The 12,590-nt window shown below is 39.6% G+C and overlaps 1 protein-coding gene across 2 annotated transcripts in view; it reads right to left on the reverse strand.

Annotated features, from left to right (window-relative positions):
• The window catches only part of ARHGEF28 (Rho guanine nucleotide exchange factor 28), a 332,396-nt gene that overhangs the window by 29,360 nt on the left and 290,446 nt on the right, over positions 1-12,590 (reverse strand). For both annotated transcript variants that reach the window (XM_023207973.1, XM_023207974.2), the window contains 4 exons: positions 11,407-11,445; positions 11,265-11,312; positions 5,752-6,237; positions 4,037-4,337 (listed from right to left, as the gene is read on the reverse strand). In XM_023207973.1, the coding sequence (XP_023063741.1) occupies positions 4,037-4,337; positions 5,752-6,237; positions 11,265-11,312; positions 11,407-11,445 (874 nt within the window). The remainder of the gene's footprint in view (positions 1-4,036; positions 4,338-5,751; positions 6,238-11,264; positions 11,313-11,406; positions 11,446-12,590) is intronic.

Consider the following 12,590-nt stretch of genomic DNA (forward strand, 5'->3'; position numbering starts at 1 on the left):
GAGCGTCTCATAGGGCCGATTACATAGCAATTGTCCCACAGAGACTATTGTTTAAGGAAATTCAAATATTCTGTAGTCTTGGCTGGTGTCCCACAGAGGAGTACAGAAAAAGTTCTTAAACCAACCATCTCTTCCACTACAAATAAAATACCAATTTGGATTTAATGTTTGAACATCCAAGAATTTTGTTCATGAAATAACTTCCAAAACTGGAAAGTAAAGTTCTTTAAAGTGCCATCTTAAAAAATATTTACAGATAACATGGGGTATTAGGCAACATTAGAGAAACAAAATATTTTTAAGAAAATGTCCCGTATGGGAAAAAAGTAAAGCTAAAGAGTATTTATGATACTGAAGATGTTCAGGCCCCATGCAAGAGTTGGCCACAGCAATCCAAAACATTTAGAAATATTTTCCAAATGTTGCTATTAAAGAGGGAAGGAGGGGAGGGAAAAAAAACAATAAAAACGAAAACCTGGTCCTTAATCATGAACATCCCACTAGGCATTACAAAAGGATTAGATTAGTTCTATATCTAAACCAACTTCCTTAAAAAGTACAACTCATGGCTGGGCGCGGTGGCTCATGCCTGTAATCCCAGCACTTTGGGAGGCTGAAACAGTTGATCACTTGAGTCCTGGAGTTCAAGACCAGCCTGGGCAATATGGGGAAACCCCATCTCTATAAAAAAGCCAAAAATTAGCTGGGCATAGTGCAAGTCAGTAGTCCTAGCTACTCAGGAGGCTGAAGTGGGAGGAACCACTTGAGCCCAGGAGGTGGAAGTTGCAGTGAGCCAAAATCACGCCACTGCACTCCAACCTGGGCAACAGAGTGAGATTCTCAATCTCAAAAAAAAAAAAAAAAAAAAAGTAAAATTCAAAACAGCTTTCTAGAAATTAGTAATTTAGGCCAGGCGTGGTGGCTCAAGCCTGTAATCCCAGCACTTTGGGAGGCCAAGGCAGGTGGATTGCTTGACGTCAGGAGTTCAAGACCAGCCTGGATAACCTGGCAAAACTCCATCTCTACTGAAAATATAAAAATTAGCCAGGTGTGATGGCGGGCACCTGTAATTCCAGCTACTCAGGAGGCTGAGGCAGGAGAATCACCTGAACTTGGGAGGTGGAGGTTGCAGTGAGCCAAGATGTTACCACTGCACTCCAGCCTGGGCGACAGAGAGAGAGAGGCTCCTTCTCAAAAAAAAAAAAAAAAGGAATTAAGAACGTAGAGTGTAATGATTGACAGCATGGGCTGTAAAGCCAATCTTCCCAGGTTCAATTCCTGGCTCTGCCATTTACTAGGTGTGTGACCTGGACAAGTTACTTAACCTTTCTGTATCCCAGCTGCCCCTCTCAAAGGACAGAACCATCTCAGTGGGTTGTTGGGAGTATTAAATGAGTTTCTCCATGTAAAACCTTAGCACGGTGCCTGAAATTTGATGTGTCATATAAATACTCGTGGCAGGGGTGGGGGTAGAGCAATTCAGAAACCAATCACAATTAGAACACAAAAATGTCTGCTGAGGCTGTACTGAACAAACCAACAGAAATTCCTATCTAGGTGGTATCTAAACACATTGGAGAATTGTATTTATATACAATTTTTCCCATCAGCTTTACTGTTGCAGAAATTCACATTTTCACTGATCTGAGCTGATCCTCTACCCACAGTACCAGACTAGGCAAAACAGCAAACCATTCTTTAAGGTGTTACCTGAAGCAGCTGACCTTAAGGTCTAACAATGAAAGAGTGACTGAAGCCTGAATGAAATCATGGTTAAGTGCACATTTAGCAAAAATACCAGCCCACAACATTATAGGCAAATTATGTTAGCCAGGTTGTAGTGAACTATGGAGGTCCTCAGTAGTGGTCACTCATGGCCACTCACCCAGATTCAGTAGCAAAACACGGAAGAGGGGACAACAACACTGTGTGGTCCTTGGTTCTGCCACATCAACTGTTACCAACCAGCACACCCTGGAGCCTGCTTCTTCCTGTCCAGCACCCCCTAGTCACTGTCCCCCAAGGTCATGTGTGGCAAGCACCCATGGAGCCCAGCTAAGGCCATCACCAGTGGCTGATGTTGTGTTACTGTCAATGATAAAAGCTGTGAAAGCTCTGCAGTGGTTTGAATAATTTTATCTAGCCCTGACCACCCTTTTAAGTATATATATCCAATTTTCATTCTACTTTATTATCACCTCCTATTCTCTGACTTTCTTTTCTCTCCTCTAGAAATTGCTTGTCATGAAGTAAACAAACATAAAGAAGGTTTTTTGACTAGTTGCAAAACTCCAGTGGTGAACAGTACACACAGCATTTCTGATGTAATCCCTACTTATATAAACCAGGATGTTCCTGAGAGATTTAAGCCAAAGTTGATTTTCCTCTCTCCTGTCAATGTCCTGAGTGTCCTTGGCCTACTCTGGACATACAATTTCTTAAGCATAAGTACATTTCTCAGCATTTCTTTTGGCTCTAATTCCTTACATGTGGATAGACTGGTTTTGTATATAATCACTGTTTATTTCCTTAGTACATTTTCTATCTACTGCAAGTATGCTGCCAAATGCTTTAAAAAGTTTTTACTTTGAAGCACAAGTCAATAGAAAAAGATGGGAGATACACAAAAAGTAAAAGAGACATGCTTCTTTTAAACAAAAGCTGAATGTGGTTTAACTCAAACTGAGTTTCGGAATTATAACAAAGCCAGTATGTAAAACCATGCTGACAAAAACACAGGAAGCACTGTAAATAGCAGGTTAATGGATCAACACAGCAAAGCAACATGTGCTTAGAAAAAGCACTCTGCAATGTGCTCTCTCTATTGTAGTAAAGTTGCAAGATAATATATTAAAGAAGTTACATTTTCTAAATTCTGCTTGACCTTTTATTTAGTCTGAACTATTCCATCATATTTTTTCTTTATCTAAAGAATATTTGAAACAATACTTTAAAAAACTATTTCATTCTCTCCTATATGCTGACAAGAAGTAAGAATGTTACCACAGTGACTTAAGTAATGTAAAGAATTGGCCACCATTAAGAATCAACATCTTTTGGATCAGTAATAAATCAACTTATAAGCAGTGTCAGAATTATTACTCTTGAATTGGGAGAAGCCAAATGCCTTCTTTTTTGTTGCTGAAAAATTATCCTCCAACTGACAATCTAAGAATATATATTAAGTATAGAAACAAATCTGTATCCAGTTCTGAAGACTTCTATACTACTGCTTGTTTTATGTTTCTGAAACATTTTGCTGTGGGTGATTTATCTCACATCCATGTGGCCAGCCATTTGTTTATTCTATTGCATACCATCTGTTTTTCAGTAGAGAGGTTTCAAGTTCTTCTCATTCCCTACCTCGTGTCCCACAAAAAACAATTTATAATAGACATAGATTTAAATCATTCGGATTCATGTAGAGCTGGTAACACGAGCTGCCTTTCATTTATACTTGGCAAATGCTTTAATGGGATTAGCAAATTGTGTTATTATGAGGTACTTACGGAGAGACAACACCTTTTTTTTTTTTTTTTTTTTTAAATGACAAATGATGTTAACAGTTTCATTTTGGGTGTTTAATAGCAGTACAGAAGATTTCACTAATGTTACAGGAAATTGCCCTGATAAAGTCCCACTACCAACCCTGTTGGTATCTTTTATTTCTGAGTGTCAACGTAGGTGTTTCAGGATGTAGTGGGATTCACAATAGTGGGGAGTAAATACCAAGTTGCTTTACTTTTAAGAGGACATTATCATTTTAACCCACATATCTAAAACTCCGGTCTGGTTCTTACATGTTGTGAGCATTCGCTAAGCCCTATGACCATAGTCTCACTTGTCTAGGTAACTTACAAGCAAAGGCCGTCCCCAGACTTCCCCAAAGAAAAGTGAATGCTGCAAACTCCAGCTCATCAGTACCAATTTATTCCCATGCTAGGGAGGACTTTGATGCACTCTACACAAGAGCCAACCGTTCAGAGGGACAACTTCTTGTTCAAACTATACAGATGACGTTTAAAGTGTTAATTACCATTTTCACAAGAATCCTTGCTGCTTTCGTGGAAAGGAAGTATCTGATGGCTGGACCCAGCGGCTGTCCACAGTTCGTGACTGACATTCAAAGGCTGAGAAGGGTCCATCTTGAGGTCTACTTGATTTTCACTAGTCCTTACCAAGTCAGAAGGAGATTGAGTTGTGGGGTAAGTGGCATCCTGATGTATAACTGATGGATTCGGTTTGTTGAAAGTGTTAAATGACATTCGTACTAAAGCTTCATTGATGAAGAATGAGTTTTCATGACACAAACTCTCAGATCGATTAAGTTCCATTACCTATGTAAAGAAACAGAGGAAAAGTACAATAATTTTTCTAACTTATACAAGTTTCATAAAGTATGTATTCCTGAGAGAATCTTAGGAATCAAGATTTCAGTAAAAGTAAGGTCAAGATTACCACTTCTTTTCTCCCCCCACCCCACCCTCTTTTAATGAGCTAGTACCAAAAACTTCAATTTGCTATGCATGGCATATCTTTAACAAAAATAAATAAATAAATAAAAAAGACTGGCGTTCTATGACATTAAAGTGTTTCCACTTTATTTTAATCAGAGAAAGCAGCACTTTTTACTTTTGCTAAATAAAAAAGTTGAAAACATATCCATATATACATGAGGAGTTAGCAATAAACATAATTTAGCCAACTTAAAAGGAAAAACAGATTGCAACAGAGATCTTGTAAAAAACATACATGCTCATATGAGCATGTATGTTTTTTTATCGATAGTGCATAGTACAACTTCATGCACTATCAATAAAAAAATACATGCTCATAACACAGGAAAATAAACTTCTGGGACCAATGGGATTGTCAAGCATGGTTAGAAAAGATGCAAATAAATAACTCTTACTAGTGAAATGGATTTTGAATTTACTATATCAAATTTACAAAGAGAGAATAAGCTTGGCATAACAGAATAGTATTATACTTGCTAAATTCAGTGCCTATAGTATTTATTAATAGTTAATTGATCTTCTAAAAGCTACTTCTACATAGAACTCTTAAGACAGATCATATAAAGACAGTCCTTCAAATACTGGAAAATAGCAAGCTCACGGTGAGTGTGACTCCAGGACAAACCCACCCCGGCCTTTCTAGGACAACTCGATTCTGTGTTTGTTCCTTAGGTAAGGGCATCTCAGGCAGAGCGCAGTGATCCCATAGGACCTGGGCCCTTACACTGTCCATTTTTCTTTTTTTTTTTTTTGAAACGGAGTTTCACTCTTGTCACCCAGGCTGGAGTGCAATGGCGTAATCTCGGCTCAATGCAACCTCCGCCCCATGGGTTCAAGCGATTTTTCTGCCTCAGCCTCCTGAGTAGCTGGGATTACAGGCGCCCGCCACCAAGCCCAGCTAATTTTTGTATTTTTAGTAGACACGAGGTTTCACCATGTTGGCCAGGCTGGTTTTGAACTCCCAATCTCAGGTGATCTGCCCGCCTCGGCCTCCCAAAGTGCTAGAATTACAGGCGTGAGCCACCGCGCCCGGCCCACAGCATCCATATTTTAAGTCAACATGGATATGTATTATCTCTGAAAGCTTCCAGCTTTGGCTACCTACAAATTGAGAAATCCTCATGAGGTCTTACACAAAACCCAAAATGACAGATGTTTGGTTAGTGTCCTAGGAACCCCCAGGCCCAGCCCTGTCTTCGAGAGGCTGCCTCACAGCACCCCAGAAGGTCCATACCTCGGGGCCACCTGGAAGGAACACCGCGGGCAGGCTTCTCTGCCGGCCGTGCTTCCAGTGGCCCAGCAGGCTCTGCTGGGCCTGCATCCTCGCCCGCTCCCTCTCCACCAGGCGCTGGCCCTCCCTCAGCCGCTCCAGGCTGTGCTGATACTCCTGGAGCTGGAGGTCCAGCTCGCCCCGGCTCCGCAGCAGCAGCTCCTCCTGCGACTGGCACTCCCGCTCCCGCTCCTGCAGCCAGCTCTCCTTGGCCTCCTGAGCCCGCTGCTGCTGGTCACACCTGCGGAGCCAGCGCCGCCGCTCCTGCTGGAGCTGGTGCTGGAGCTGGTGCACGTTGGCCAGCTCCTCATGCTGCCTGTCCGCGTCGCGGGACTTCTGGTCCTGCAAAGGGCCGCCTCGGAGGACAGAGTGGCCGAGAGACAGGCCCTCCTGCTGCTGGAGAACCAGCCTGTGGATCTCAATGTGGCTGTCCTGAATGGTCAAGGCGGCCTGTCAGAGCAGACAGAGGAAAAATAATTAAACACAGGCTTCCATCGTTATTGTTTACGCTTTCCGTTGGAACTACCTGGAAACACAAAACGCAGGCCTGAACTCATTTCTCTTAATATTTCTGGCCTTTTCCTAAGTTACCTCCAAAGGCAAGATTTGTGTGGCATTCCGCAGAGGCTGGTCTACATATGTCCTAGGGGTATGACCTGTGAATTCATAGAGAAAAGAAAGAAAGCCCAAAAGCAGTATCATCCTCTCCTATGTAGTTTGGTGCTGGTTGTTGGGTGATAGTTAAGCGAGTCTCCCCAGTACGAACTCGGCATGTAAATTCACAAGGCTGTGCATTCCTGTTCTACATCTCACTCTCTTGCTGAGGTCTCCCTAGTCAATCGTTCATGAGAACTTAAGAATCCATATAAACCTAGTAGTATCCTTTCTTTGAGTCCCAAACCAGAAATTACTTGAGCTACATTGCATTATGAAGACATAAAAATAAAAATCAACTATTTGGAGACTTTTGGTAAATAATGTTTTTATAACATAATGCCTGAGAATAGCAGTTAATACCATTTTTAGGAGATACGTAAGTGGCTAAAACTAGTCTCATTACTGCTACATCTTTGTATTATAGCAGGAAGGTCATGCACACAAAAACTAAGCTGAAATGTATTTGTTTAATAGATCGCTAACAGGAGGCTGAAATGATTAAGGAAAAATAGATACTCTAAAGCCCAGAGGACATTACCAACCAGATTAAAAAAACATTTTGAGTTACGGTATCTGCCTATGAAAAGTTTGGCAACATCACAGGAAATAATTACCAAGATCTGGAAGGATTCCACAAAACCAAAAAGATCTCTGTGAATGCCCTTGGAAGCTTTTAATTTTAAAAGTTCCCATTTAGAGTGCAAAGCAGTACAGAAGGGACAAATTGAAAATGGACACATACTGGGTATGTGTGTATGTTTTGACTCCATATGAGAAATCATTACTCTCCTAGGGATAAATTCACATTTTTCCTTCCTAAGAATTTTTTAAACTGTCCATATAACAGATGTTGGGAAGATGGGGATTTGACCATAAGTTCTTTGTCAGCTCAGCAGTTTCCCATACTTTTGAAAGTTAAAGAACTAAGGTATATTTTAAATTCATACTTGTCTTGGAATACGACTCAAAAACGTATTCACTGGGGCCTTTTGAAAGAAAATTCATATTTTTAAATTTGGAAATTAATCTTTAAAATTTCAGACACATGAATAGTTAGTGGCTTTTGGGAGTTGTTATAAATAAAACAATGATTATCATTCAGAATAGGTATTAATTACTATGATCTTTAAATATGAAATAATTAGCATGCAATAAACCACTCAGGACTCTGTTGATCTGGCTAAATAAAATTGTAGACTGTACATCACCACTTAATTCTAATAAATCCTAAGGGACAGTATGGTAAGACAAAAATCCAATACTTTATATGTCAAAACTACCACAATAACGCTCACGTAAGGGTTACAGTTACAGTAATTAAGTGCTGCTGTGAGGTATTCTTCATGTCTATCTAACATTTGGGATAAAGCCATTCTTTTCCATTGCATAGAGGTGGAATCTGAAGATTGGATATTCATCTAAATTTAAATATTCATTTAAAGCTAAATGAATAATCTTCACACTTAAAGTTTACATTTATATTTAGGACAGAGAACAGCACTTGCTTTTCAAGTTTAGGCAAATTCCCAATTCACTCGCTTAACTTTACTTTGCTAGAATATCTGTGTCTTTTCCTTTTTGCCCTGTCTATGCCTCATTTCTAACTCTATTTTCCTAATATAGGGATCAGATTTCATTCCACCTAATTCAAAATTGTTTATGTAAAAACTTCAGTCACATATAAGACATTCAGCTTCAAAAAAGACGACTGTGCCATGAACAGAAATCTTTCAAAGCCCATAGCCTTGGACCAGCTCAGAAGCTCTGGTTAGGTTAAGAGAATTCACTGTAGACTTTGATATTTCCCATGTCGCTTTAACCTAATGTGTTGCAAAAAGTAGGTCATTCAGGTGATCAAGCTTTTCTGGACCTTGAATCTACACAGAGCTGCATTCAGGGTTGAAAAGAAGACACAGGACCTTGTGAGTCCTGGTCCTGGCTGGCTGGTCAGGCAACACCAGCCAGAATGCTCAATGTTTTCATGCCCCAAGTTAATGGCTGCTGCTCAAACTGTATCCCTTCTCAGCTGACATTTAAAATAAAGATTATTTGTCTTACATGATACATTGATTTCTAAGAACATCAACCCCAGAACTGCACATCTAGCCCAAGACACTAAAAGCATTATCACTAAATCTTGAACCAGACAAAGAGCTTGCTATTACCACTATTATTTAACACATTTTCAAAAGTCCTAGCCTAAGCAGTAAGCCAAGAAAATGAAATTCATGTAATTATTGACAAATAGCCATAATATCATTATTTTCTAATTTTTATTTTCTACCTGGAATACTTCAAAAAATCAATGGAAAAACTATTAAAATGAAAAATAAAGTTCAATGAGTTGGCCAGTTACAATGTAAGTACCCCAAAATCGATACTATTTATATTAGCAACAACCACTGGGGACACAAAATGAAAAAAAAAAAAAAAAAGTATTCATAATAGCAGTAAAGAGAAATATGAATAAACTTAGTGAAAAAATGTATATATACACACATATCATACTGTATGAAGACAATTACAAAGCTCTCCAGCAAATCATAGAATAAGAGACGACTGACCAATGTTCTCGTATGAGTAAGTGATTAAGGTAAAGGTGTTGATTCTCTCCAATTTAATTCAAAAATATGATGAAATTTTAATTTAATAGTGTTGGTAAGAGATAAGAAACTTATCTAAGAGCTCTTGTGGGGCTGGGCGCAGTGACTCAGGCCTGTAATCCCAGAACTTTGGGAGGCCAAGGCAGGTAGATCACTTTGTGCCCAGGAGTTGGAGACCAGCCTGGGCAACACGGTGAAACCCTGTCTCTACTAAAAAAAGAAAAACTCGCCAGGTTTGGCGGCACACGCCTATAGTCTCAGCTCCTTGGGAGGCTGAGGCGGGAGGATGGCTTCAGCCCGGGAGACAGAGGTTGCAGTGAGTTGAGATCGTGCCACTGCACTCCAGCCTGGGTAACAGAGCCAGATCCTGTCTCAAAAAACTAAATAAATAAAAAATAAGAGCTCTTGTGGAAGAATATATAAATATGCATAGAAAAATAAATAAGAGTAGCACTGTCATATATTCAAATGTAATCCAAGGCTTTAACAATTCAGATGTTGGTCCTAGAGCAAGAATAAAAGGTCATAAGAGAAAGAAGTCTTGATGGAGTCAAAGTCTAAATAATTAAACATGGAATGCAGCATGCCTTTATATTTTCTGCTGAGAACTTAGGCTTCATTCTATTTTCTTTTAAATTCAACAAGATACGAAGCATGAATGAATAAACCAGTGAGGGAAAAATGTTTTGTCTCAGTAGTAGTCAAAGAAGTACAAATAAAATAATCAGATACCCTAATCCATCTTCAAATGGAAGAGAAAAAGAGAGAATGTTGGTTGATTTGATTATTTTAGCAAAGTCTATTGAAAACCTAAACAAAATGATTCTTCTTATTTATCCTAAGGAAACAGTCAGATGTATTCAAAGAGATGAGTACACAAGGATGTCCTCTACAGTGTTGTTAATAATACAAAAGTATAAATAGTAAGGGATTGAATAAACCCCACAGACTTGAATTTAACATATAATCATCAGAAAGTATGCTATAGAACAATAGTTGATGACAGAAAGTTACATATTACAGAAGAGTGCATAGGAAATAATTCTAAAATCTGGAGCCTTATACATCAACATGATCATTTTAATTCTCTTTGTTGAATTAGAAATCATTTTCTTTCATTTACTTGTATTCTCAAATTTTTCTACAAATTTTTCAACAATCCAAACATTGCACGTATATCCTTTCAAGATATATTTTAATGAGTAAATTAAGCCATCGGACACGCTGAGCCTCTTTCTTGTGCATGGTCTAAGCTAGTGGTCTCCAACCTTTTTGGCAGCAGGGACCCATTTTGTGGAAGACAGATTTTTTTTAATGGATGGGGTGGGGTGTGGTGAGAATGGTTTCAGGATGAAACTGTACCACCTCAGATCATCAGGCATTAGATTCTTATAAGGAGTGGGCAACCTAGATCCCTAGATTGCATGCACAGTTCACAATAGGGTTCACGCTCCTATGAGAATCTAATGCCACCACTGATCTCATAGGAGGCGGAGCTCAGGTGGTACGGCTCACTTGCCCCTGGCTTACCTCCTGCTGTGCACCCTAGATGGGTACCACTCTGCACCTAGGGGTTTGGAGGCCCCAGCCTAAGGGATCATCCAACCATTTAATCCTAAATGCAAGCATGATTTTTTTTTTAAATGTCTGCTTTTCCTTGAAAGACAGTAAGCCATTTGAGAGCAGGCTGTGTGGCTCATTTGCCTTTGTGTGCTCAGCCCTCAGCATACTCAGCACAGAGACGGGCACTGCGTGTTCATCCCCGCAACATTAATAAATTTATAAGTGTTGAGTGGGTGAACAAACAAAAGAGTAAAGCAACATGTGAATTACTTAACTACTTTAAAGGCTGATGGCCACATGGAGAAGTCAAAGTTGTTTAGGTGTGAATTTAGGTTTTCATCAGAAAATGTGAAGTCATGCTACACTCACCTAAGAGTTTCATTGTAAATGTCAAGCCAGATCATATTCATCAATATTTTTTAAAGATATGAACTGTTTTATGATTTCAGAGAAGAATGGTATAAAATGTAGTCATGGTGTTGCCTCTGATTACAAAACCATGTGAGTCCAACACATTATACTTAGAAGGTTGCCATTCTTTTAAAATCATTCCCTACCTCTCACTTGTTCTCATTTTTAAAGTCTGGGAATCATCAAAGAGAATTGCATTGAGAGAAACATTCACAAGGTCAAAGATTAGAGGAGGGTAGTTACCTGAAGGCTATATAAGAGACGGGTTAAATTCTGTATGGCTTGTATAATCTGAAAAACAAAATTATAAGTGTCAAATTCTTGAAAAAGCTTTCGTTCTCCACAAATAAAGGCTGGTGATACATTTAAGGTATGTGGAGCTCACCTCTGACTGTGAAGAACCTGGAAAATTTCTACATTCCACCTAAAATACATAAAAAACAAGAAAATGAATAACCATTCTACTTTTGAAAAGCTGCCCTGTAGTGTCCCAAAATGTATGACTTAGGTAAATCACTTTGCTGTCTCTAAACTTGATTATCTCATCTATACTGACTCAGTTTCCTCCCAGAAATAAAAGCCTATAGAATTAAACAAACACGTGACAACAAGAGCATCCTTCACGCAAAGTTGATGTTTGAGATACATGGCAATTTTCACCCAATCACCCCTTAAAACAACAAGGGACGATAGTAAGGACACCCTGAAAACTCAAGTGACAACATTTACCTTGTGCAAACCACAATGTGATTTGAGTTCTCTGTGCTCAGACTGTGGTTATCTTTTGGGTCAGGCTGACCTTTTATATTCTAGAGGCCAGATTGGAAGTTATATCATATCTGGCCTCAACTCCTTTTCTCAATGTTTGAGATTCACGATATCAAAATATGCAGCAGTTGGGAAAAAATAAACCAGACTCAGACCCTGGCCATAGGGGCACGCTTAGCTGGGCTGCTCTAGATCCCACCACAGTCAGAGATCACCAGACCAGTGACTGCCTTAGTAGAAGTCCTAGCAGCAGAGGCCATGAACCAGCCACAGGAGACCATCTGTTCTTTAGGGACAGGGTCTATGCCTCATTCATTGTCTCTTCGACAGCACACATTAAGGGCACATGTGGATAGTGATGGCACTTGTTTTTTCATTTATTGTCTGCCTTCTTTCCCTAGGATGCAAATCAGTGAGTAGCAAGACTTTATCCGTGTGCTCCATATTATAAGAATGATGCCTGACATAGCATGGACACTCAACGAGTGAATGATTCTAAGTTGAACTCGATGGCATGCCAATCAATCAATCAATATCGATCACCCACTATAAACTTCACACCTAATGCTATGGGAGACCATCGGATACCCTGTCCTCAAGGGCCTACAGTCTCCTGTATGCTGCTTGCTTTCATCTGGGCACATCTAATTTTAAGCCATAAAAAGCAGCCAGCCATGGTCAAGTCCTCAGGTAATTTTGAACTTGTTAAATTCAATTAGTTTAGGCTGCTGATGCCAGGATGAGTTAGCCAGACCTCTGCTTCCCCTGGACTGCCAATTAAAGATTTCACTCGTAAGCAGC

This window comes from Piliocolobus tephrosceles, chromosome 4 (assembly GCF_002776525.5).
Source record: "Piliocolobus tephrosceles isolate RC106 chromosome 4, ASM277652v3, whole genome shotgun sequence".
NCBI classification, from domain to species: Eukaryota; Metazoa; Chordata; class Mammalia; order Primates; family Cercopithecidae; genus Piliocolobus; species Piliocolobus tephrosceles.